Below are 22,249 nucleotides of genomic sequence, written 5' to 3'. Positions count from 1 at the left end.
GGGTGACTTCGTAACCGAAGGGAAGAGAAAAAGCGTTAAGGCTTCTCTTATTGTTGCTACAAATTTTATCTCAGCATCTAAAACGCTCTCCAGCTTCTCTCTGATTGTGTGTTAGACTGGAATCAACCCAAAGCAGTTCTTCAGATGCTGCCTCTCCTCCCCTTAGGCAAGAGACGTGAAGTCTGGGGAAACCTCTTGGCTGCAAGTAAGGAAAATTCCTTTAATTCAGCTAGGAGCAGTTGTGACTGATTTCCTTCTTCCCCACTGATCCAGAGCTGAGAGTGAAACTTCCCCATTAAAGCAGGCTGCAGGAAAAGGTTCCTTTTCTAGGAATAAAAGCTTTCTCGCTGGGTACTTTTTGGCATCACGTTCCTCTTCTGTTGGGTGCGAAGGATTTTCCCGAGGCGTGATGTGATGGAAGAGTCAGGAAAATCCCAGCAGCTTTGTCACATTTTCCTGGTGACAGAGGAATGGATGGTAATGCTCAAATTAAAAAAAGAGCAGTCCTGTCCAGTAGAGTTGACATTGTGAATAATCTGTGCAATGATGCAGGCCATGCTGACCAGCCCCTGGAGGACAAGGCAGGGCTTGAGAAAAAGTCTTGCACCTCCTTGCAGAGATCCTGGAAGGTTCCTCCTGGAGCTGGTGCAAAATCCTGCTCCCAATGTCCACCTGATAAGGAGCGTGGATGTGAAAACCGGCCGTGTCCTGCACCCAGAATGGCTTCAGGGTGAAGCAAGGGCTCTCGGAGCTGGAAGGCTTCGTTACGTTGGGATGTGTTATTGCTGAAGTGCTGGGACGACCAGAGATGTCATGGTTCCAAAATGTTTCCATGCACACGAGTAGCAAAGGTACCCACCTGCATCCCTGCTGTCATTGCTCTGCAAGGGAAAGAGAGAGTTAAGAGGATGCTACGGCTGGAGGAGCGCAGCCTCTGCTCCCAGCCTCGTCCAGGGATGAGGGAAGACATCAGGGATGTGCCTAAAAGTATCTCCTGCCACCTCCCTTGCAAAAGAAATCCATTCTGGGGCAGTTTGCTCAACAGCTGCAACCAGATGTCCTCATTGAGGTTTTCTCTGGTGAAGCAGGAGGCTGCCAGCTGGCATCTCCTCGGTAAATATTCTATGATTCTACAATTCCACGGTTCTGTGATCTCCTCTCATAAATATTCTACGATTCTGTGGTTCTGTGATCTCACCCCGGACACGTGCATGGCTCCTTGCAATGCTGGGGAGCGAATCCTGCCTGCGAGCCAGGAGCTGATAGCGAGGCCGAGCCCATCTCAGTCAGCTTGCCTCTTTTAGGGTCACATCCCCTGCTGATGGCTTGGAGCCATCTGCTGTCTCTTGTCCCAGCCGTGGAGCTCCACCGGATTCACCTTGTGCCCGCAGATCCTGGCGCTCGGAGAGGCGCTGGGTGAGGACCAAGCCCAGAGCCACAAAGTGGAACTGAAACCAAAACTGGGCGCAAAACTCAGGTTGCCACCCTCTCGCCAGTTCACGTACGGCCACTGGCAGGGACAAAGGGTGACCTGCTAATCTCTAGGTGGGTGTTTGACGGCCTCTGCAGAGGAAGAAATGGGCCGTGACACGACAAAACCCCCAACTGGCTCCACCTGAGATCAAAATTAGAAGAGGTGAAGACTTAAGAGACTCTGCAGGAACCTCACCACTGCCCTGAATCATGCACTGAGGAAGTCGTCCCCAATTAAAAGACTGAGCTGTGAGCAGAAATAAGGGGCTGAACCACAGGATGCAGCCACGGGGTGTTCCCTGCTCACTTCCACGCAAGCTTAGCTCCAAATTTGTCCCTTGTCACAACTCAGAGCAGTGACCGAGCGCGGCCACCCCGTGACAAGGAGCAGCTTGTGAAGGCTTCTCATTTAAACACCACCTCAGAGGCCCTCGGAGGGTTTGGCCAAGACCAAGAAGCAGAGAGGAGATGGGAGGAGACGTACGTAAGTCAAAGGCAGCTTCTTCACAGCCAGCCCAGACGGCAGGGGCTGCGTGCACTCTGGCACAGAACAGGTGACTGCGGCCCTGTCCTCAGCCTTGCTCAACAGCTCCACTCGAAGGAAATGCTCCTAAGGAACAAGAAAAGGGGAACAACAACATTTTCAGGGAGCTGAGAGACTGGAACAGATAATCAATTTATTTTTTTAACCCCCCTGGGAAGTGACTTGCAACATGGCTTATTAAAAAAACAAAGAAACAAAAAAACACCCCAAATCCCAGTGACAAAATAAAAAATAATAATAATAAAAAAAAAAAACATTGGCAACAAAACCAAGCAGAATTCATGGCAGCTTTCAAGGAAGGAAGTGAAAGCTGGAAAAGGAAGGAAGTTGGCAGACAGAAAAGGGAACCTACACGCTTGTGCTGAGATAAGAAGGCAGATTCCTTGGAAGACAACACCCAAAAGGACTGTGGAAAAATGCTGCACCGCTGCAAGCTGGTGCCTTGCTACCAAAAACACAGTGGGAAACGAGGACAAAAAGCGTCCTCAGCTGTTTGTCTGCAACAGCACAACCCAGGAAGTCACAGTCGACCATCAGCAAGAACCTTAGGACGAGGATGAAGCTCACTTAATGCTCCTCCACCACACATGGACCCTGCAAATTTTATGATGAGAGACGAGCAGATTTTATAGGGACTGGGTGCTGGCTCTCTCGGTGCTTTTTCAAATCGGCAGCACTGCCCAAGATGTTGTCACTTGTAGAATGAACTCCAGACCCCAAACCCTACAGGGACAGTGGGAACTTGCTCTTCCCTGCTGCCTGCTCTGCCTCTGCAATGCACGCAGAGGCTGAGGCACTGCTCCAGCTCTCAGAAAAAGCTTGCAGCGTGCTGCGAAGCGCAGGTATCGGGGCCCCAAATTCCCTTTTCAAGGAATTGTTTACTTTGGAAAGATTTCGCTTACCCCAGCCAATGCCAAAATAATCTTCAGGGACTCTGACATTAACAAACATTTCTTTGCACGTGTCACCGCCACGTAGAGCAGGTTCCATTCATCCTCGGGATACATGCCTAGATGGGAGGAAAGATAACCGGTGGCTCCAGAAAACATGAATGAACAGCTCTGCCACTCTGCTGCTTCAGCGAGCGCTCCTGGAAGGACGCCCCATGCTCTGGGAGAGCACGGGCTCGCAGAGCAGCACCCTCCTGGGTTTGCTGTGCAGTTCTGGGCACCACTGAAAGCTTTGGCTTTGTTTCACCTTCTCCCCTTGAGGTAAGGGCAGGACTCTGCACGCCCAGAGGAGCAGCTACGCATTTCTCCACCTCCCCAGGCACAGACTCAGCACTGGGGGAGTTTCTGTGTCATCAGCTGAGCTAGATTTGCTCTGCTGGCTCCTTTCTAATTACTGGGAAGAGAGCTGCTCTCCCAAAGCTTTTCCTTTGTGACGCCAAAAGACAGGAGTGTCTTTCCCAAGCGCGGTCCCTCTATGCTGCCAGGAGGAAACCACAAGAGCAGCGAGCACCAGCACAGCCCGTGTCACTGCAGCAGCTGAGAGGCACGGCCTTGCAGGACCAGCAGCAGCAGCACACTTTTATTTCCCACTTCCAGGTCAGGATGGGTGCCCCTAGCAGGTGTCCCCTTACCGATAAGGGCGTTTATTGTTCTGCCATCGCGAACGGCCTGCGGCACGCTGACAAAGTCATCTGCAACCAGCACCGTATCAAACTCCAGGCCTTTGGCTTGGTGGACGGTGCCTATTAGGTAATCTGCAAGGAATCAGAGCAGGGACAAGAAGGGCAAAACATCAGTCGCCGCAGCCAAAGCGGTGTCTTCAGCTCACAAGCCAGAACCGCAGCCCCAGCTCCCGAAGAGGAGCGCTCGTTATTTGATGAGTTTTCAGCACGATGGCTTTGTCCGCCCTCCCAGTCCCAAATTTGAGTCAGCAAAGTTGCAGGGCAACTCCAACAGGAATCACGAAAAGAGAATAAAGCCCCGGGGCTTTCTATCTGCAGAAAATGCCACATCCTAAGCTTTATTTGCAAAATCGAGCAAAGCCGCCTTAAGCAATCCTTTGGTGGCAGATTTATTTCCCCGAACTCCAGCTGGAGCCCCAAATGTACCCCGAAAGCTGCTGTTCTACCCCTTTTCTCCCTAAAAGGCTGGCTTAACCCAAACGCAGCCTCTGTGCAGAATGAGGTGGATTCAGCACTGAAGCTGGAGTGAAAAAGAAACCAACTGAGTTTGTTTCTCTAAGACACGGCTCGGCTTTACCTGCCGCAGCTTCTCGTGACACGTGGCAGCTCTCAATCTTCTGCACCAGCTCAGGAATCCGCTCTTTGTATTTCTCCACTATTGCAATCTTCACTTGCAGCTCCTTGTCATCCACGTGCGTTGCGTAGTCCCTCAGACCGATGTAGCCACCGGTTCCTTCCCATCTTCTGATGAAGGGGTCATTTATGACAAGGTTTGCTGAGGAGAACGTAGAAGAGGACACGTTTACTTTACAGGCACACATAATAAAAGGCGTTTTTGATTTCTGATCATATTTTGGAGTAAAAAAATCACACTTGAGGGGAAAAACTGAGCAGGCTGGAAAGGCCCTGATGGGAGTTTCACAGCCTGGAGCAGGGTCTCAAAGCAGAGGCAGCCCTAGGGCCCTTCCAACCCATGTTATTCCCTCTTTTTACCCAGATGGAGAAGAGTTTTCCAAGTGTCTCGTACTCCAGACCCAGTAATGATATGTATATAATCATTCTCGATGATCTTGAGGTCTCTTCCAACCTAGAAATTCTGTGATTCTGGGTGTGATTCCCATACCCCTGATCATTTGTTGTTCCCTGCTCCGTACATAACAAGAAAAACCACACAAATCGCTGCCAAGGCAGGGGGAGATTTTAAATGAATGACTCATTTCCTAAATGATACCCACGAGAGAAAAGGAACCACGTGACAGAGGATTCGACAAACTAGGCTATAGATATAAAAAAAAAAAAAAAAAAGAAAAACAATCAACAATTAACAAACCAAACAGGAAAAGCCTTTTGACAAATGAAAAATGAAATTAAATCAGAAAACAAAAGGCAAAAAAAAACCCCAACCTCTCAGTTTATAGCAGTCTATCGGTCTCTTGCACTCAAGGCATGGCAGAGGGGAACTGCAGAGGGCTGCGTGACACAGATCCCCAAGGTTCTGCCTCTCTGGTATTAACACCAGCCAGGCCACATCGGCCTGAGGAAATATAAAATAAAACACCACGAAGCCTCCCACTGCCCTAGCGAGCACTGAGACATCAGGGCTGTTGGAGAGGAGGCTCACAGAAAGAAGGCTGAGGAGGTACTCACCTTCCTCCCGCTTATTTGCAGGTTGACTGAGCTTCCAAATATCATAAATTCTGCTCAGGCCAAAATTGGCAAGCCCCTGTGAAAAGAAAACGAAAAAAAAAGTCAAAAAAACAAAACAATTTGTTTTAAAATACGCAAGTAAAGGTGCTGCCTAGATTTCTAGATAAGCCAACAAGGCCCAGTGGTTATTGACGTGAAGAGGAATGAAGGAAACGTGTTGAAGATGCAGAGGGAAAACCATTCCTAGAATTTTCACTAACAAAAAGTTTAACTTTTTGTTCGTTTTACCTTCTAATAGCTGCGCGTGGCTTTGTTAAAACAAACTTGAGAAATCTGTTGTGCTGTAAATGCTCCTGCCCTACGGACTTGATGTTGTTCTGCAGGAGCCAGCTGCAGCCTCTTTCCTCAAACAATGGACCACCACAAGGAAGACGAGCTTGATAAACTGCCTGTAGATGTTTTAGCAATGTAAACCAAACCAAAAGGCTTTGCTTTGGCAATATTTGCTTTCGGACAGTAAATATTTCCCCCTCCTTGTTTCTCAGTTTCTTTTGTCTTGTTCTCTCAAAGGCCTCAGTCGGAACTCACACTTCTCACTCCCCAACAGCTAAAACTGCAAGGAATAATTTTGCTGCAGGGCAGCAGTCAGCGCAAGCATTTCCTCAATTCCAAAATGCAACTTCCCAGTAGAAAGAAAAAAAAAGAAAAAAAAAAAAGAACTTAAAATATCAGCCTAAAATTCTAAAATTCAGAACACCAGGTTCTTCCTCAAACACATTCAGCACCAGGACAGCTGTTCATTCTCTGTGCTTTCACATTTCTAGGTGCAGAGCAACATTTCAGATTAAATCACAGCTATCTGTGTTTCAGAGTTTGAAGGCTAAGGATTCTTCTGACGCTTCTGAAATGGGGAGCATTGTTAAAACGTCCCTGCAATATAAGTGTGTGAATTTCTGCAGGCTTGCACACACGAACTCCTGCTTCAGATACATGGGGGCTTTTTGCAGATGAAAATTCAGGGCAGACCTCAGAACTGCGGAGATTCAGATGAAAATTCAGTGCAGACCTCAGAACTGCGAAGCTACAATGCTCTGAGCTTTCCAGTGAATCTTTCAGAGGTGATATCTCAACCCACAGAGTTTACAAGATCAGAATTTTGCCTGTTTCTAATGAAGACCCTATGAGAATGACTCCAATTTATTCAGTTTTAGATTTATTATCAAATACGTTTGCCTTCTAGATGCTGAACTCCTCCAGAAACATGTGGATTGAAGAACATTAACACTCAAACTGATGCAGAAATAAAAGTGAAATGGAAGGGACAGAAATCAGAGGAAGGTGAAGCCTCAGCTTAGCTTCCTTGAGGGTTTAATGTTCAGCATTGCTGGAAATCCCAACTCCCCTCACCAGCAAGGCTGGCGAAGCAGCTTACCCAGGCTTTCCTGGGTATATCGAGCCTGGGACCAGCCCACTGCAGGACTGGAAATTAGGAGTGATCACTGCATCTACCAGCCCCAGGGTCACCTCCACCTTCAACCGCTGTCTTTGTCTCACAAGAGAGCTTGAAAAATATTTATTCTCTCAGGGCACAGCTTGCCTTTCCTTGCTGGCAAAGCCGAGGAGGGTGCTTACACTCAGTCTGCAATTAGAGCTGATTTTATTTCCCTAATAGAGGATCACAGCGATGCTGCCAGCAGCCAAAAGCAATTAGCAGCACTTCATCTCATGCAAATAGTCGCAGCGACGTGTTGCAGCCATGTCTCTCTCTTCCCTCGCCCTGTCCAGCAGACTGGAGCTGCTGCTGCCTCATTTGAACCCGATGAAATAAGAGGCCACACCGCACAGACAGACGAGCCTAAAAAGGGAGCCACGCTTGCATGGGTTTGAGGAACAGCTGCTCCAAATAACCAGGCTTTCTCCTTGAGTGTTAATTTTAAACCTGGGTGCTAAGGACAACAGCGGCCACACTTATTTCAAGACCTACAGAAGTGTCACTGCTACAGGCCTGGGGACATAAAAGATGCAGTGGCAATTTCTCCTTACCCCAATCACGCGTATTTTAATCTGCCCCTGTCTCCCAGTAAGCTTCACAGCATCCTCGAACACATTAAAATTGCTCCGTGATAGCATTGTTATCTTCCCTTTCACGCTGCCTCTCACATCACCTGCGCAAAGAAATTCCCAGTTAGCCAGGGCAGTTGGAAAGTTGGATATTTAAAAAACAAAGGTTCTCGTAAATCGGGATTAATCCTAAAATGGGCTTATTAGAGAGAGTCCAGAGGAGGCCACAAGGATGATCAAAGGGCTGGAGCAGCTCTCTTCTGAAGACAGATTGAGGGAGCTGGGGGTGCTCAGCCTGGAGAGGAGAAGGCTCCAGGGAGAGCTCCCAGAGGGCTGCCAGGGCCTGAAGGGGCTGCAGGAGGAACTCTGTGTTCGGGGGGTAGGGGTAGGGCAGGGGGAATGGCTTTAATCTAATAAAGGGGAGATTTAGATTAGATATTAGAAAGAAATTCTTTATTATGAGGTGGTGAGGCCCTGGTGCAGGCTGCCCAGAGGAGCTGGGGGTGCCCCATCCCTGGGGGTGTCCCTGCCATGGCAGGGGGTTGAAACTAAATCAGCTTTAAGTCCCTTCCGACCCAAACCATTCTGGGATTCTGTGATTCTAAGCTTTGGTAGCTCTGGGACTCGCAGGCATTGCACAGAGGTGACACCGACACAGCTTACCCTCTTGGTTTCCACCCACTAATGTCTTATTCCTGACGCTCTTGCAGACATCCAGAATGGTTGCTCCAACGTAAGCTATTTCAGGACCAAACCTGAAACTCTGCGTGGAAAAGGGAAGGAAACAGAAAGCAGGAAAAGAAGAAGCTGTTATAACCTCCAAAAGTATTGCAATATATGGAGCATACAACTTCTACCAACCTTCTGGACAATATTTCTCTTAGAAAAAGCACCGAAATCCCCCCCCCAGCCATTCCAGGCTGCCTTGTTTTAATCCAATTCATTCTGCGAAGAGTCCTAAAGGTTCCTCCCTGATGTTAGCTGTGAAAATTGTGTAGCTGCATTGCTAATCAGGCCAAAAAAACAATATCCCACTACCCATTTTTCAAGCCACACGCCCTTCCTAGTGACGAGGTGGGATCGCCCCAGTAAGAGGCACACTGGGTGCAGAGTTTGAAGAGTAACCCCACTAATCCAGGAGCAGCAAATACTCCACGATGGTGGACTCAAGAAGCCTGGCAGCTAAATGCCTTCTGAAGAAGGGTATGAGACATTTTCCACTGCATTTGGTATCCTACCAGAGAAAGAGAGCAGCAAATCCTCATCTTACCTGGGTCAGGTAGTAGATGTGGGTGTGAGGCACGGTGTAGAGGGTGTTGATGGCACCTCGGAAGCTGTAGATCTGCTGGTGAGGGTCTCCTACGAGGATTATCCCGCACGTCTGTGAGAGCACAATATCCGCGATGGCTGCAGGAAAACATCAGAGCATGAAAGGGGAGCCTGCCCACGAAGCAAGAGGGGACTGTGAATTATCGTGTGCCTGCATCAAGGTGAGATCCCTTTCCTCACAACGCACAGCGTTTAAGATGAGATCAGCACAGCTGCAGGAGAAAGCGAGCTGGGGAGCAGCAAAGGGAATTGTGCAGCTCTGCAAGCATCCTCCCACTATTTTAGCCCTGCATCACGCACAGCTGTGAAAGCACAGCCAAATCCTCCCAGTCCCTACGTCCACAGAGTACATGTGCAGATGGTCTGATGAAGCCTAACAGCTGCTGAAAACACCAAAACATCTTCTGTCCCCCTTCCTGTGTTCCTTGGCACACAATTCAGTCCACCTACATCCCCTGGCAGAAACAATTCAACCTGTGTTTACAACGGGGAGCTGCTCTTCTCATCTCTGGCAAAGAAAGCCAACAGTTTTCTGCTACATGGCTCAGTGGTTTGGGCTGGGAGAGAGTTAATTTTCCTCCTAGTAGCTGGCTCGGTGCTGTGTTTTGGGGTTAGAGTGAGAATAATGCTGATAACACGCCCATGTTTTAGTTGTTGCAGAGCAGTGCTTGCAGTGAATCGAGGACTTTCAGCTTCTCCGACCGCCCTGCAAGGAAGCCGAGGATGCACAAGAAGCTGGGAGGAGACAGATCCAGGACAGCTGACCCCAACTGGCCAAAGGGACATTCCATACAGTAAGATGTCATGCTGAACAATAAAGCTGAGGGGGCTGCTGCTGCTCAGGGACCAAGTGGCCACTGGTTGGTGAGTGGTGAGCAATTAACTTGTGCATTTCTTTGTCTGTGCAATCTTCATTTTTTTGTCTGTGCAATTTTTGTTGTTGTTGTTGTGAATTTTCTTTTTCTGTGCAAAGCACTAGCAAAACGGGCTGGATGGCATGTCTGGATGCCCAAAGCTATTAAAAGCTACTGCCCCTCTGCTGCTGCATATGTTCTCCTGAACCCTGCTGCTACTGCAAGCTGCTTTACTCAATTTGCAAGGACCTGGGACCGAGTGAAGGGGCAGTTATAATGTTTAAATGTAGAAGTTCTTTAATCGTGCTACTTCTCACACCCACCCTCCTGAGCACACGAACATGCTGCACGTAAAGGTGCTTGGGAAGGCTGCAGCTCTCCTGCCACCACTCACCTGGGGTGCAGTCCTGTGCTTCATCGACAAAAATGGCATCATAGTCTGAAAGCTGAGGCTTACTGAGCTGCCAGAGTTTCAAATAACCTGAGAGAAAGAACAAAACACGTCAGTGAGAAGCTCATCTGCTTGTCATGATCTCTTAAAAAAAAAAGCATCTTCTGGCCCTGCCCCTTGTTTGGACATGACATTTAGGAGGATTGCAAAATTCTGTTGCTCCCAGATGTTGCTTGTCCCTCGTTGGCTGCGTGAAGGATGAAATAAAGTAAAAAAGAGCAGCCTGACCACACCGGTGGAAGGCAGCTATGCTGATGACTTAATTGCACAAAGAAGATGACAAGAAAGAAGGTTTTCTCCAGTACAAGCCACCTCTGGCTCTATCTCATAGATGCCAAGAAGAGGAAAGGATGTGCTGGTGTCAGCAAGAAGCACTCCCTCTGTTAGCACTCATCTGCCCACTGCCTGACACAGAACTTCCATGATTTTGCTGCCAGTCTGACACGTCCAGAGTTCCACTAACTCTGAGGCCAAATAGGAAAAGCACAAACCTCCTGCCTTCAGGCCTGATTTGGGCTCCCTGGTGAGCTAGTGGCAGTTGAACAGGAATTTTGCACTTTTTTGCACGTATCTGTTCAGTTTTGTATCACTGCCCTTCACCTGAAGGCTTATTTGACATCTGTACTCTCTTACCATCACAAGTGATCTTGTATTTCTTCTCTACATCTCCGTTCAGGTCCTTCATGTTGCGCCATATCTCTTTTGCTTCTTCCACATTGATCTAGAAAAAGTAAACAGAAAGGTCAGGATAGTTTGCTTTAAGCAGAAAAATAGTCCAGGCAGAGCAGCCCTTGAGATGGTGGAGTAGCTGGTACAGGCAAGCTATCAGCTTGCAGCATTTAAATGCAATCTCCCTCCCGAATCCCTTCCCTCCTTCCAGACAACTTCCTAATTAAACTTTTCCTACTGGCTTAAAATGTGGTTTATCCATGTCTAATTCTCCGAAGCCTTTCTCCTCCTATTTCTCCTTAGTTTCACTACCAGTTAACTTCTCCCCATAGCAGTCTTTTCCAGCAGCAGCCTCCTGAAAAGAACATTTCTTTGGTCCAGCTATTAGGACAGAACGATACAAGACCCCCTGCCTTCTGTACACTTGCACAGACCTTGTGTTTATTTGGGTTTCCCTGCATGGCTTTCAAAGTGTTTAAAGGTATTTAATATTTTGAGGCTTATAATTCATTCCCTGCCAGCAGCAACAACTGCAGACTGGATTTGTGCCAGCTGGGCTGGATCTGATCAGCTGTTTCCAAGTCAGAGCAGAAAGGTTTATTTTCTCCACGACTCCAGCCCACGTTGTCCACAACACCAGTCCCTTAAGACTTGTTAGGATGTTTGTACTCCAGATTAGAATCTTTGGCTTTGGCTTTGCATATCAAAATTACGACAGAAACGTTTATCATCTTCACATGCAATGTCACAGCGCAGCCCGACTCTTCTTTCCTCATGGGTACTTACCTCCTTTTCTCGTTGGGTGACAAGTTTTTTCTCTCCATGGGTGTTTATGAACCAAATAGGAGTGTGCTCTTCACAGATCTCGTCATCTGAAGAGGAAAAGAAGTTTTGGAGGGTCTGCAAGACTGTTTTTCCTCTTATGACCCGAGACTGTCCCTCACGGTTCTGGATGAGGAAGCTCATGGTGTAAGCTGTCAGCTTAGACACGTTCAGCTTGCCTTTTTCTTTATAGCTGTGCCACGGACGACAAAAAATAAGAGATGTTGAAACATACACGGAAAGCCTACTGGAAAAGATAGGTCATGTTGCACACTAATACGTAGAGAAGCTGTTTTATATACCCCACTTCAACCTAGTAATGGAACATCTAAAAAATCTGCACCAATTTATCCTCACTGTATTCCAGAAGGAAGCACAAACTCTTTTATTTTATAGATTTTCATAGACGAAACGTCAAGCCAGAGCCATTCCCATCATTCACCCCAGCAATTATGAATTGTTTCCAGAGCCAGGCAGGAGGATTCCTCTCCTCTTTTGTGCCACGGCTCGTTTTCCCTTCTGTCTGCAGCAGAGATGCCCCAACAGAAGTGCTGGCGGTGCTGGAAACTGAGTCCTTAGAACAACTCGGGTTATAAAATCCCCTTCTCTGCTGAAGAAAAGCTGAGTTTAGAAAATGGATTTGCCACTGACTCACAAGGCAATTAAGAGTCTTAATTGAGTGAGACAGGTAAAAGAAATCAAGTGCTTCCTGCCATTATTTTTGCTTCCTTGAGTCGTGGATAATTACTTCACAACCAGACCTTCCTTTCCTGCCATGTTATTCCCTTCTCCCCTGGTCTTCAGCAAAGGAATCGAAAATCCCCACTCACTGTTTGCCAACGCTCCCAAACGCTAATGAATGGAAAGTCCTGCACACGACGTTTCTGGGGAAGACAGATTTTCCCCTCTCCACTACAGCTTTGTTAAACGACACGTAGAGGAAGTTGAGGTCGGCAAACTTCTCCGCGTACTTGGCCAAAGTCGAGGTCTTTCCTGTACCTGGAGAACAGAGGAGGGTAACCAAAAATCATCAACAGGGATGAACGAACGAACCCGGCCACCTTTTAGCAGCTTTACCTTCCCCCTCCCCTGCTGTCCTAGTGGCACAGCAGGGCTGTTTGTGCAGCTAATGGGAATTTATTCGCTGCCTCAAATGAAATCAGCAGAAGCCGTGGAGCAGAGCGGTTTTGAAAAAAATTACATCCTGCAGCCAAAAAGCTTTTAAAAAATAAGCATTTTGCTATCCAATATTCTAGAATTCTGAGCGCAAGTGAAAATACCGATTCCTTTGGGAGAAAGCTTGGTAAGCGAAATGTTAGAACTGCTCTTTTAAAAGATTTATGGGTTCCTTTCTTTTGGGCGATACAGCCCAGACCACGAAATGAACAGTACCGAAAGTGTATTTCCACCATGTTTCTCGTTTGAATTTGACACAAAATCTTTGGTGGACCCCATAGAGAAGGATCTGGTGCTTCCAAGACCTTGTACGCAGAGCATAAATGCAGAAACACTTTCAGCTTTTCTGCCACGGCATCACTCACTCTAAGGCATCCTTTGGATTGCATTTAGCTAACAGGCCTTTTCACGAGGATCCTCACATTTGGAGAAGGGTTACAAGGCTTTATACTTCTTGCCAGCAGCTCCTCGAGCTCTTTTTCTGCTCTGCCTTGTTGCAGTTACACAGGAATCGTCAAGAGTTCATGGCTTTTTCCAGACATCAGAAACCACCAGTGGAGGCTTCTGTACTGTGCTGCTTAGCTGCGTGTGTAACTGGGCAGAGAACAGGAATTAGCTCTGAGCCCTCAGCGTGGTGTCTTTAAAGGAAACTGCAGGTGAAAGGAGATGGTTTAATTCTCCTTTTCTCTTTAAATAAGCTTCCTTGATTTTTAGAGATTCCCCTTTTCAAACCAGAGTGCAAGTGCAGACGATTTCTTGGCTTGTGTTGCTCCTACAGAGGTGCTAAGTCTGACCAAGTAAGAAGGACTCCGTCTAGTGGCCTGCAGACAATAACACCGTCAACCAGACTCAGCACACGATGAAGCAACACGTGGAGAGTCGCTTCTCCTCTCCTGGCTTCCTGACATCCTGCTCTGGGCAGTCATCAACAGTGCTCACACGCTCGTTTCCAGCACTGTGCCCCACCACGGCATTTAAGCAGCTTGCACAGTGGTAACCACGGTTCCTATTTCTCTGAAAAAAAGCTTCCTCTGATTTTTGCAGTGGTTAAAGGTAAGGCTGATCCCCTGACATCCACCAGACAGAAGAAGCAGGGAGGGAAGGAGTAGAATCAGAGGCTACGTGCTTATTCTTACAGCCTAATTTCTGGCTCTTACCTGCAAATGCCATAATTTTCACCACTTGACCACGCTCAATTTTGTGATTCAAAATCCTTTGCTGTTCGTGAGTCAGTTTCACTTCGGACAAACTGCTAAAAAATGAAAAGAAAGAAAACACCAAGGAGCAAAAGGAATTAAGAAGAAAAATCCTACCCCAAAACCAAATTGGCTAACAGCAGAAGGAAACCCAGAAGTGGTTTATCCCACCCCACAAACAGGAATGTGGCACTAAAGCCATTGTGCAAGTGAGAAAAGCAGCACCTTCCACTGAGAAAGAAAAGCCTGGAGAGTGCAGAACTAAAAAGTAAACCTCGTGGAAGGTTACTTAGGAAAAAATCTCCTCAAGGGCCCTAAGCCATGCTTTCAGAATGAATTGGGCACCTCGTCGGCGTAGTCTCATTGAAAACAAACAGCAACTTGTGTTTGGGGTGTTTTGTTGCTTTTAGGAGCATGTATCTCAAATTGTTCTCGTATTCTTCAGCGTAGGACATCAATTACCCCTGCCTCACACGGGAGTTGAGAGCTTTGATTAATGTTTAGAAAGGCATTCAGCACTTCCAGCTGGAGTGCAATTGTTTTATTCATAAAGCTCTGAAACCTGTCATCAGCCAACAGCACGAACCAGCTCCTCTCAGGGCCTCCCCCATAGGATGCGTAAGGGCTGAAAGCCTCCTTTAAGTGTCCTTGACATTTCGCAGCCCCCAGGACTTCTTTTTTTTATGGAACGAGCAAATTTCTGCTCAGAAAAAAAAGACAAAGGAAAGAGTGAAAGGGCTGGGAAACCAAGATGCAATGAAACCCAACATCTGTTGGGTTTTTCTTTTTCATATCAGTGTTGCACCTTAAAACATCAGTGATTTTATAGGGTTTATCTTTGCTGGGCCTCTGTGAGGGATGAAGATATTACTGGGGATGAGGACAAGGAGGCTCAGTGACTCAGCCCAGGATAACTGCAACAGAAGGGGCATCAAGCCTGGTTCTCTGCAGGCCCTGAAACTGTTTGGCTCCTACCTGCCCTTCCTTCCTAGGTAGCAGTGATAATTTATAGCACCTGTATAACAGTTAATAAATAACAGTTATCCAACAAAATCCAGAAAACAGGAGCTGATTCAATATCCTGCAGCTGGTGTCTTCCTTCCTCCAATTCACAAAAAAAACAACATTCTTATGAAAAACCCCACGTTACTTGCACTACAGTAACATCACCAGCAAGCCAGCCCCCGTTTTGCACGGCTGCAGCTTGCACTTCCAGAGGAACAGGCTGTTAAAATTAAAGCATGAATTCTCTCCTCTTTCCAAGGCCTCTCATCTCAGGGAGAGCCATGAGTTGGGAAGGCGTTTTGGGGTGATTAAGGCTGTGCAAAATTTCAGTAGCCCTCGCTGTGTTCCACCAACACCTAGCCCCGTCGGTTAATACAGACTTCTAAATTCAGTAGTTTTTCCAGATTTAAGGTCTGCCTCTGTTTTTCCTCTAAGAATTCAAGCAGAAGATGGCAAGGAGTAGAACAAGGTTTTGTACCAATCCTTAGGAATCTTGGAGTCTTGTCAACTAGGCCTTGCCAGGAGATGTTTGCTCCACATCCAGGGTTCACCATTCCAGCAGTGACCTTCTGGGACCACCTACAGCATCATTACCTGGTCCAGAAGTCCTGTCTGCACTGTGAAGACCATGTTTCCTCTTGTATCATCTGTGGCATAGTTACAGAAGCATTTTCCATCAGATACAAGCAGTAGAAAACATTGTAATGGATCCTGGTAGAAAGGAAAAAAGGGAATCCATCACTGGGAAATCATCAGGAAGAAATTAAACTTCTGCAGCCACCTGAAAGACGCCAGCATCGTGAATACTTTTCCAGCAAAGTGCCTGCATCTGGTAGGACCCAAACTCTTTTCCAAAGGGAAAAAGCCAACAGCTTTTCTGTTTAAGCTCACTAGAAAGTCTTCTGCTGCTTGCACTGTGCAGCACTGAGGATACCCCAGTGCATCAGGCAGCAAGATCTGAGACAACGCTAGAACAAATTGCAGGAGGAAGGCTCCAGCGAGTGCTTTTGTGAGTTGCAAAAGCCAATATTACTAATTTAAAATGCAGTTAGTGCTACCTTGAAAAGTGACTGCAAAGGCACTGTGGGGACAGCTCTGTTCGTGGCCTCTCCCTTGCTCCTGATTGGGGTTTGCAAAGTTTGTGTTCCAGGCTCTGTCACAGAAACATGAACTGGGAGCAGAGTCCACAGAACTGGGAGCAGAGTCCACAGAATCTTTGTGTTCTGCCAAACCACCATCAGCAGGAGTCCGGGGCAGCCTGAGAGAGAATCTGGGGCCAGTTTAGACCTCTAAAATCTAACAATTTGATGAACTGTCATATAATTATTTCATCCAATTGTGCTACCCCTGAGAATGCTCCGTGGGGCTTTGTTACTGCAGAGAGCAGCCCAGAGACTTGGTGGTTTTAAATTAAGTTCACTGTCCTATGTCAGGCTTGGCACTACTGTGGTTTAACTCTTTTAGTGCAGCTTTGCTCCTGGGACCTACAAGTTGCCACCCTGGGCCAGCCTCTAGGACAGATTCGCAGACTTTGGGTCTCACATTAGGTGACCTGCATGCTCAAGACTCACTGGTAGCTCTAGGAGCTGCAAATAGGTCCCAGACAGTCCCTCAAAGCCATTTTTCCTCCTTAAAATCACAAACCCGGTGTGGTTTGAAGAGATAATGGCAGAAGAGAGGTGGTCATTCATATTTCTCCTGGTGTAGGCTGTTCAAGGAGATGGAGACGGGATGTGGGTGACTTTGACTACTGGTGAGGGACGCCCTCTGTCTGCCACGTTTGCTCAAGTTAATGATTTTAGCCAGCAATTAGCAGTCACTGAGAGGCCAAGCAAGCACCCTGATTGCCCTGGTTGGTCTCGCATGAGCACATGGCCCATGATCAAGCAGAGGATGAACTCTGCTGTGTCAACTCGGGCCGGACTAGAACTTGCAGAGGGCAACTTACAGAACTGTCGTCTTTCTAGCTATAGATTTGTTTTCCAGTGCAGTTCCTTTCCAGTCTTACACGAATTTATGTGTGTCCTTAATCCTCACCTCACCCTCACTGCAATTCTGAAGCAACCTGTGGGCTCTGACCTGCATTTAGAAGCACCTCTGTGGCCAGAAGGTGCAGAATGGAGACTGCTAAGCACAGGCACTGAGGGCCCAGGGGAACTGTAGTGTCAGGAGTTGGACTCGATGATCCTTCCAACTCGGGACATTCTATGATTCTATGATTCATTTAAGAAGGCAGAAGAGAGTAACTAGTCTCAAGAAAGTACTAAATGCATTGTTTTAACCGATACATATCTAATTCTAAGCAGAAATTCCTACAGTTGCTTTGAAATCTGCTTTTGTCTCTGAAAACAAAGTTATTTTTCTTGAATAAACAAATGGGCTTGAAACGTGTTTTTCTTCTGAAAAACAAGTGGACTTTGAAACAGTCCAGGAATCAAAGCGGATCTAAAGGCAACGCTCCCAAACGTTCCTACAGAAAGCTGTGGTTGTAGACAATGTTCCTGAGAAACTGCATAAACTGGAGAGCCCCAGCCACCAGGAAGAGAATTGCCCACGAGCATATATTCACTGCGTCCATCACATATTGCCATGCCTTGAAAGGGGCAGTCAGGCAGGAAGCATCTCTCCACTCCTCACCTGTTCGTGATGGCAATGCCCTTCTCTCTCATCGCATACAGCAGCGTGGCTATGCAGTAAAGTGTCTCGGTCACGTCGACGACGGACAGGGCAGAGCAGGGTCTCTGCAGACACGCTATCAGCTTTTGGATATCGCGGACGCCGTCGGAGAAAAGCACCATCGCTGTGATGATGGCCCACACGTGTTCAGGCTGGTACAGAAAACGCCAAAGAAGACCAAGCAAAAAGCTTTGAGCCTTTAGAGACAAGTAAACCCTGCTTCAAACTCAAAAAAAAAAAATACTTGTGCCATGATGAATAGTTAAATTCTCTTTGGTCACCCTGAACAGCACAGAGTAAAACTCCAGAAGGAAAATTTCTAAATGTGAGAGGGCAGATATAACCTCAAAGCAGTTTTTGGGGATGAAGGAGAGGAATAACTGTTAAACCTACCCCCGTCCTGCTCTGTAAGTGTGGCAGCGTGTTGGCGATGCAGACTTCAGCCTTGGAGAAGAGGGGGTGACTCCTCAGGAGTGGAAGAACCACGCTGGGATCCACCTTCCTGTTGGTGGGAATGGCAGAGACGTACCTGCACAGAACGGGAGCAGCAGCGTGTGTAAATAAGCATTACCAAGTGAGCTTACAGGAAAATGCCCTCTCCAAAGCAAAACAACACGATTTTTTTTCGCTGGGGATTCGCCTGTCGGGTGCTGGCAGCCAAGCTCGTTACCTGAGCTCTCAGCAAAGAAGAGGAAGAAGGTGGCACTTTTTTTACCTAATTCTATACCACCCCTGGTGATTTCTGCTGTTAAAATAATCCCTCCTTCATCATATTTCTGTAGATCTATCTGTTTAGAAGACAAACCTGTTTCTCTTCTGGCGATTTACAGGACAAGACCCAAAGCAAAGAGGCCGGAGGATCTACAGCTACAAAGTCAAGCGCTGAAGTGGACTTACCTGATCAGCCCCAAAACAGCCCCTCCATGCTGCTTTGTTATGGCAAAATCCTGCAAGATTTGCTCCACCGTGCACAGGGCCACGTCCTCCTTCATCAGGTACCGGTGGTACAGCTTCTTCCAGGGAATGAACTGGAATGTGAAACATAAATCATCACCTTTCACCCCAGAGCACCAAAAAAGAGGCTTTTCTGGCAATAAGCTAACCAACGTGACGTCCAAAGAGGACCCCAATTTCAACAAGTCCCTGTAGCCTGATGGAAATGGGCACCTAGCATGAGATGGGGAAGGAAAGAGAGAAGAGCTTGCTCCTCGTAGACTGCCAACATGTCTATAAAAGGCTGTTTTTTTCTAGAATTAAGGGAACAAGGTGACATCAGTTTGGTTTTAAACGTCCAATTCTTATAGGAATGAAGGTATTTCCAGCACTGCTGTGCAGATCTGCTCTGAGAGAGGTTTCAGACCTTAAAATCCACGTGTCCATGAAGCCCTACACACTGCTGCTTGGATTTCTTCCGAAAAAAACAACAGGGTGATGCCTTTTAGGCTGTTACAAAACAAAGAGCAGCCTTGGGAGAGGACTTGAGCACAAGGAGAATTCACTGCACGTGTTTTCTAAGCATCTTGCTGGCCGTTCAGGCTCAGAGCTTGCGTGCTGTGCTGGGAAAGCAACGAGTGCAGGACGCCTCCTGCTTGGCATCTTACCTTGTGCACTCGGATTTATCAGAAGCACTTGGCACCCTACAAAAAACGTGGGCTGTGGCCAGTCCCCCACCACTCCGAATGAGGCTGAGACAGCCTTTTTGTGCGAGCTGGAGGTTTATAAGTGAAACACTGAGATCTTTGCTGCCCCCAAAAAAACAGCCAGAGGGTTTGTGATCGTTTGTACCGTGATGGCATTGACTGCAGATGAACCAAGCTCCGTAAAAACAGAGTTAAAGGCCGTTCCTGTAAAATTATTTAACTACCACTGACACCACACACGCAGAGACGCACACAGGCTGGGGACTGTGATGGACTCTGGCTGTGAAGGGACATGGCCCAGTCTGTATGCAGAATTTCCTGCATGATCCCTGTCAGGAAACAAACAAACAAAAAAAAAAAACTGCACAGAAAAGGGTGAAAGGGGATTTGGGGGAGTTCCACAGGATGTTTTTTCCATGTAAGGGGAGAAAGCATCAAGGAAAGTTACCCCAGTATTGAGATGTCATCTGGGGAGGTATTCGCTGCAGTCCTGAAGGCCAAAAAAAATCCAAAAATTGAATAAGAAAGGACGGAAAGGATGTGGGCATTAGGGAATTAAAGGGACTAGGAGAGACAGACACAGCAGGGATGCACCTACAGCAACCCGTGAAGCCACAACACTGAGAAAAAACAGAGCAGCAGAGAAGGACAGGCCCAAGGCAGGGCTTACCAGCGGATCGCTGACTACATCCCTCCAGCAGTGACACACCAGGCTCACGCTCTGAAACAGGTCAGTCACCGGCAGGAAAGCGAAGATGCTCCTCAGGACTTCAGTGGGGAGATCTTCGATGCTTCCCCGAGGCACCTCCCAGCTGCGAGTCCCCAGGAGCCCGTAGTGTGCATCAGGGATGGGCTCCACTTCGTCGTCGTCGAGTTCGTGCTTGATTTGGGCACGTTTGGGACGAATCCCTGGCTTCTGCTCAAGCTCACCCCATAAATTGTGCTCTCTCTTGGGTCTGCCTGCAGCTGCGGAGGACCGAGGCCGTTTTCTGGAGCTTTTCCTGGGAGCAGATACAAAGTCGTCGTCCTCCAGGAAGGAGGATGAATCTCCACTGGCCTCCAGCAAAGTGGAGACGCTGCTGAAAGACTCATCAGCTTCGAGGAAAACGGGGTCCAGCAGCTCTTCCTTCACTCTTTCGTTCTTTTCCCCATGTACTTGCTGTGTCTGGGAGATCTTGAAGTAATCCGTGATGCTCTTCTGCTGCCACTGGGCTACAGAAAGAGGAGGAGAAGCATCAGCGAAGCATCAGAAATAGCACAAAGCACATTGCTCCTGACCAAACTAAGGAGGAAACCAGAGGCTGTGGAAGGAAATTGTTATTTCCCAGCTCAGAGATAGATGATTTTATTACAGGTGAAGTCTCCAGCTTCAAATTGTTTCTCTGGCAGCCTATGAAAGTCAACAGAATGAGATTCATCTGTCTCACAGGCCACATAACCTGGTGCTGGGTGGAATGGATGAGAAAATGGATACGAAAAATTGATTAATAAAAAAAAAATGGACCTGGACAGGCTGAAGAAGTGAGCCCGGGGAACCAAATGAGGTTCAACAAGGCCAAGTGCAAGGTGCTGCACCTGGGCCAGGGAAATCCCAGACATGAGCACAGACTGGGAGAAGAGCTCATTGAGAGCAGCCCCGCGGAGAGGATTTGGGGGTTCTGGGGTTTGGCTGCTGCTCTGCACCAGGAGAAGATCCCAGCACCAAGCCCGTGTCGGGCTGCTTCTATCCCAGGATAAGATACCGAGGCTTTTAAGAGAGAAATATTTTTAAGAGATAAACTTTTCTTACCAGAGACTTCCTGGCGGCAAGGCCAGAAAGCGCTGGAGACCAAAAAGGAAAGCAAAACTCGGGAAGGGAATGCTCTCAGCAGCTTCTCCCTTTTTTCTCTGCCAGCCAGCCTGTGTAGCCCACTGACTAAATTTATCAGCACCAGGAACATTCCTTCTGTCCTCCTCCTGGTCTGCCACATATCCTGACGCTTAGCTAAAAGGAAATTTGGGAATAAAAAGAAATCCCAAGCAGCTCCTGCTGATTTTAACGTGTTTCATTTCGGAATGCTGACGAAGAAATGAATTAAAGAGGTCTCATTTGCAAAGTGCTGCCTAAAAACAAGCTATCCTAGTGATTTCCCAGTCCTGTTTGAACTCACCTCGCCTGGCGTTACCCTCCATCAGCAAGAGTCCGACGACGGCTGACCCCAAAACCCTTCTGTGCTACCACCTTACTGACGTTTTTCACCCCAAATCCTTTCGGTTTCGGAGGGCTTGCGAGCAACCTACCTTTCTGATGCCTCCTTCCCCGCTGGCTGGGCTGGAGACCTTTGCTGATGTCTCGACATCTGCTGTGATTTTGGCTCAAGGGCTGTGTCAGGGAGGACAAACCTTCAGCACTCCGCGCGAGGGCTCTGCAGTCGCCAGCCGTGAAGTGTATTTTTTTGCCTCGCTTCACTGCTTTGCCAGCATGCGAGGAGGAGAAAAAAAAGGGTTAGCAAAGAGGAAAACATAGTATGGTGGCTGAAGAAGGCTGTGGAAATGCAAAGCGACAGCGGGATGCAGAGGGATCCTACAAAGGCCTTGCATCTGTTGCAATCTGCTGGGGCTCCTCTCTTCTCCTTTACGGGGCCAGATAGCGAGAGGAGGGCAAACACTGATGGAAAAGGCACAAAAGGAAACCGAAAGCACTCGCTGCCCTCACCCCGGCTTAATTCCTGCTGTGCTGCAGGGGATAAGCTCCCGTGAAACGTTTCTGGCAGTGAAACGTTTCTGGCAATCGGCAGCAGGAGCCGAGGGGCAGCAGGTTTCCCCTTTTTTTGTATTTTTTTCCTCCTTTTCACCCAATTCAGCCCTGTGGGGCCGAGCTCCCCGCAGTGGGACGACAACGAAAGGCGAGGAAGGCCGCGAGCGAGGGGGGCAAATGCTTAAAACTGGTGGTTTTTGCTCAAAATCGGGCGTTTTTAATGGCACAGAGCACGGCAGGACCCCGATTCTCTTCCGAATATCAGAGCCAAGGAGCTCAGACCCCACAGGGCCTCGTGAAAGATGGGGGCAAAACCTCTTTTCCCCAAGCCTTGGA

The 22,249-nt window shown here is 47.8% G+C and overlaps 1 protein-coding gene across 1 annotated transcript; it reads right to left on the bottom strand.

Moving 5' to 3' along the window:
- Positions 1–281: 281 nt before the first annotated feature.
- FBH1 (F-box DNA helicase 1) lies at positions 282–21,756 on the bottom strand (the record flags this gene model as incomplete). The annotated part of the gene is made up of 21 exons (XM_084306418.1): positions 282–881; positions 1,958–2,083; positions 2,920–3,026; positions 3,600–3,722; positions 4,228–4,425; positions 5,298–5,373; positions 7,341–7,462; positions 8,022–8,121; positions 8,629–8,765; positions 9,936–10,022; positions 10,626–10,713; positions 11,448–11,676; positions 12,314–12,482; positions 13,817–13,911; positions 15,455–15,571; positions 17,498–17,688; positions 17,930–18,065; positions 18,434–18,564; positions 19,847–20,388; positions 21,457–21,624; positions 21,744–21,756. 21 exons carry the CDS (start codon positions 21,754–21,756, stop codon positions 780–782), a joined length of 3,057 nt encoding a protein of 1,018 aa, XP_084162544.1. The 3' UTR covers positions 282–779.
- Positions 21,757–22,249: the final 493 nt, after the last annotated feature.

Source organism: Netta rufina, assembly GCF_964035555.1.
Source record: "Netta rufina genome assembly, chromosome: 1".
NCBI classification, from domain to species: domain Eukaryota; kingdom Metazoa; phylum Chordata; class Aves; order Anseriformes; family Anatidae; genus Netta; species Netta rufina.
The sequence above is the reverse complement of the archived record's forward strand: the minus strand, read 5'-3'. Positions and strand labels throughout refer to the sequence as shown.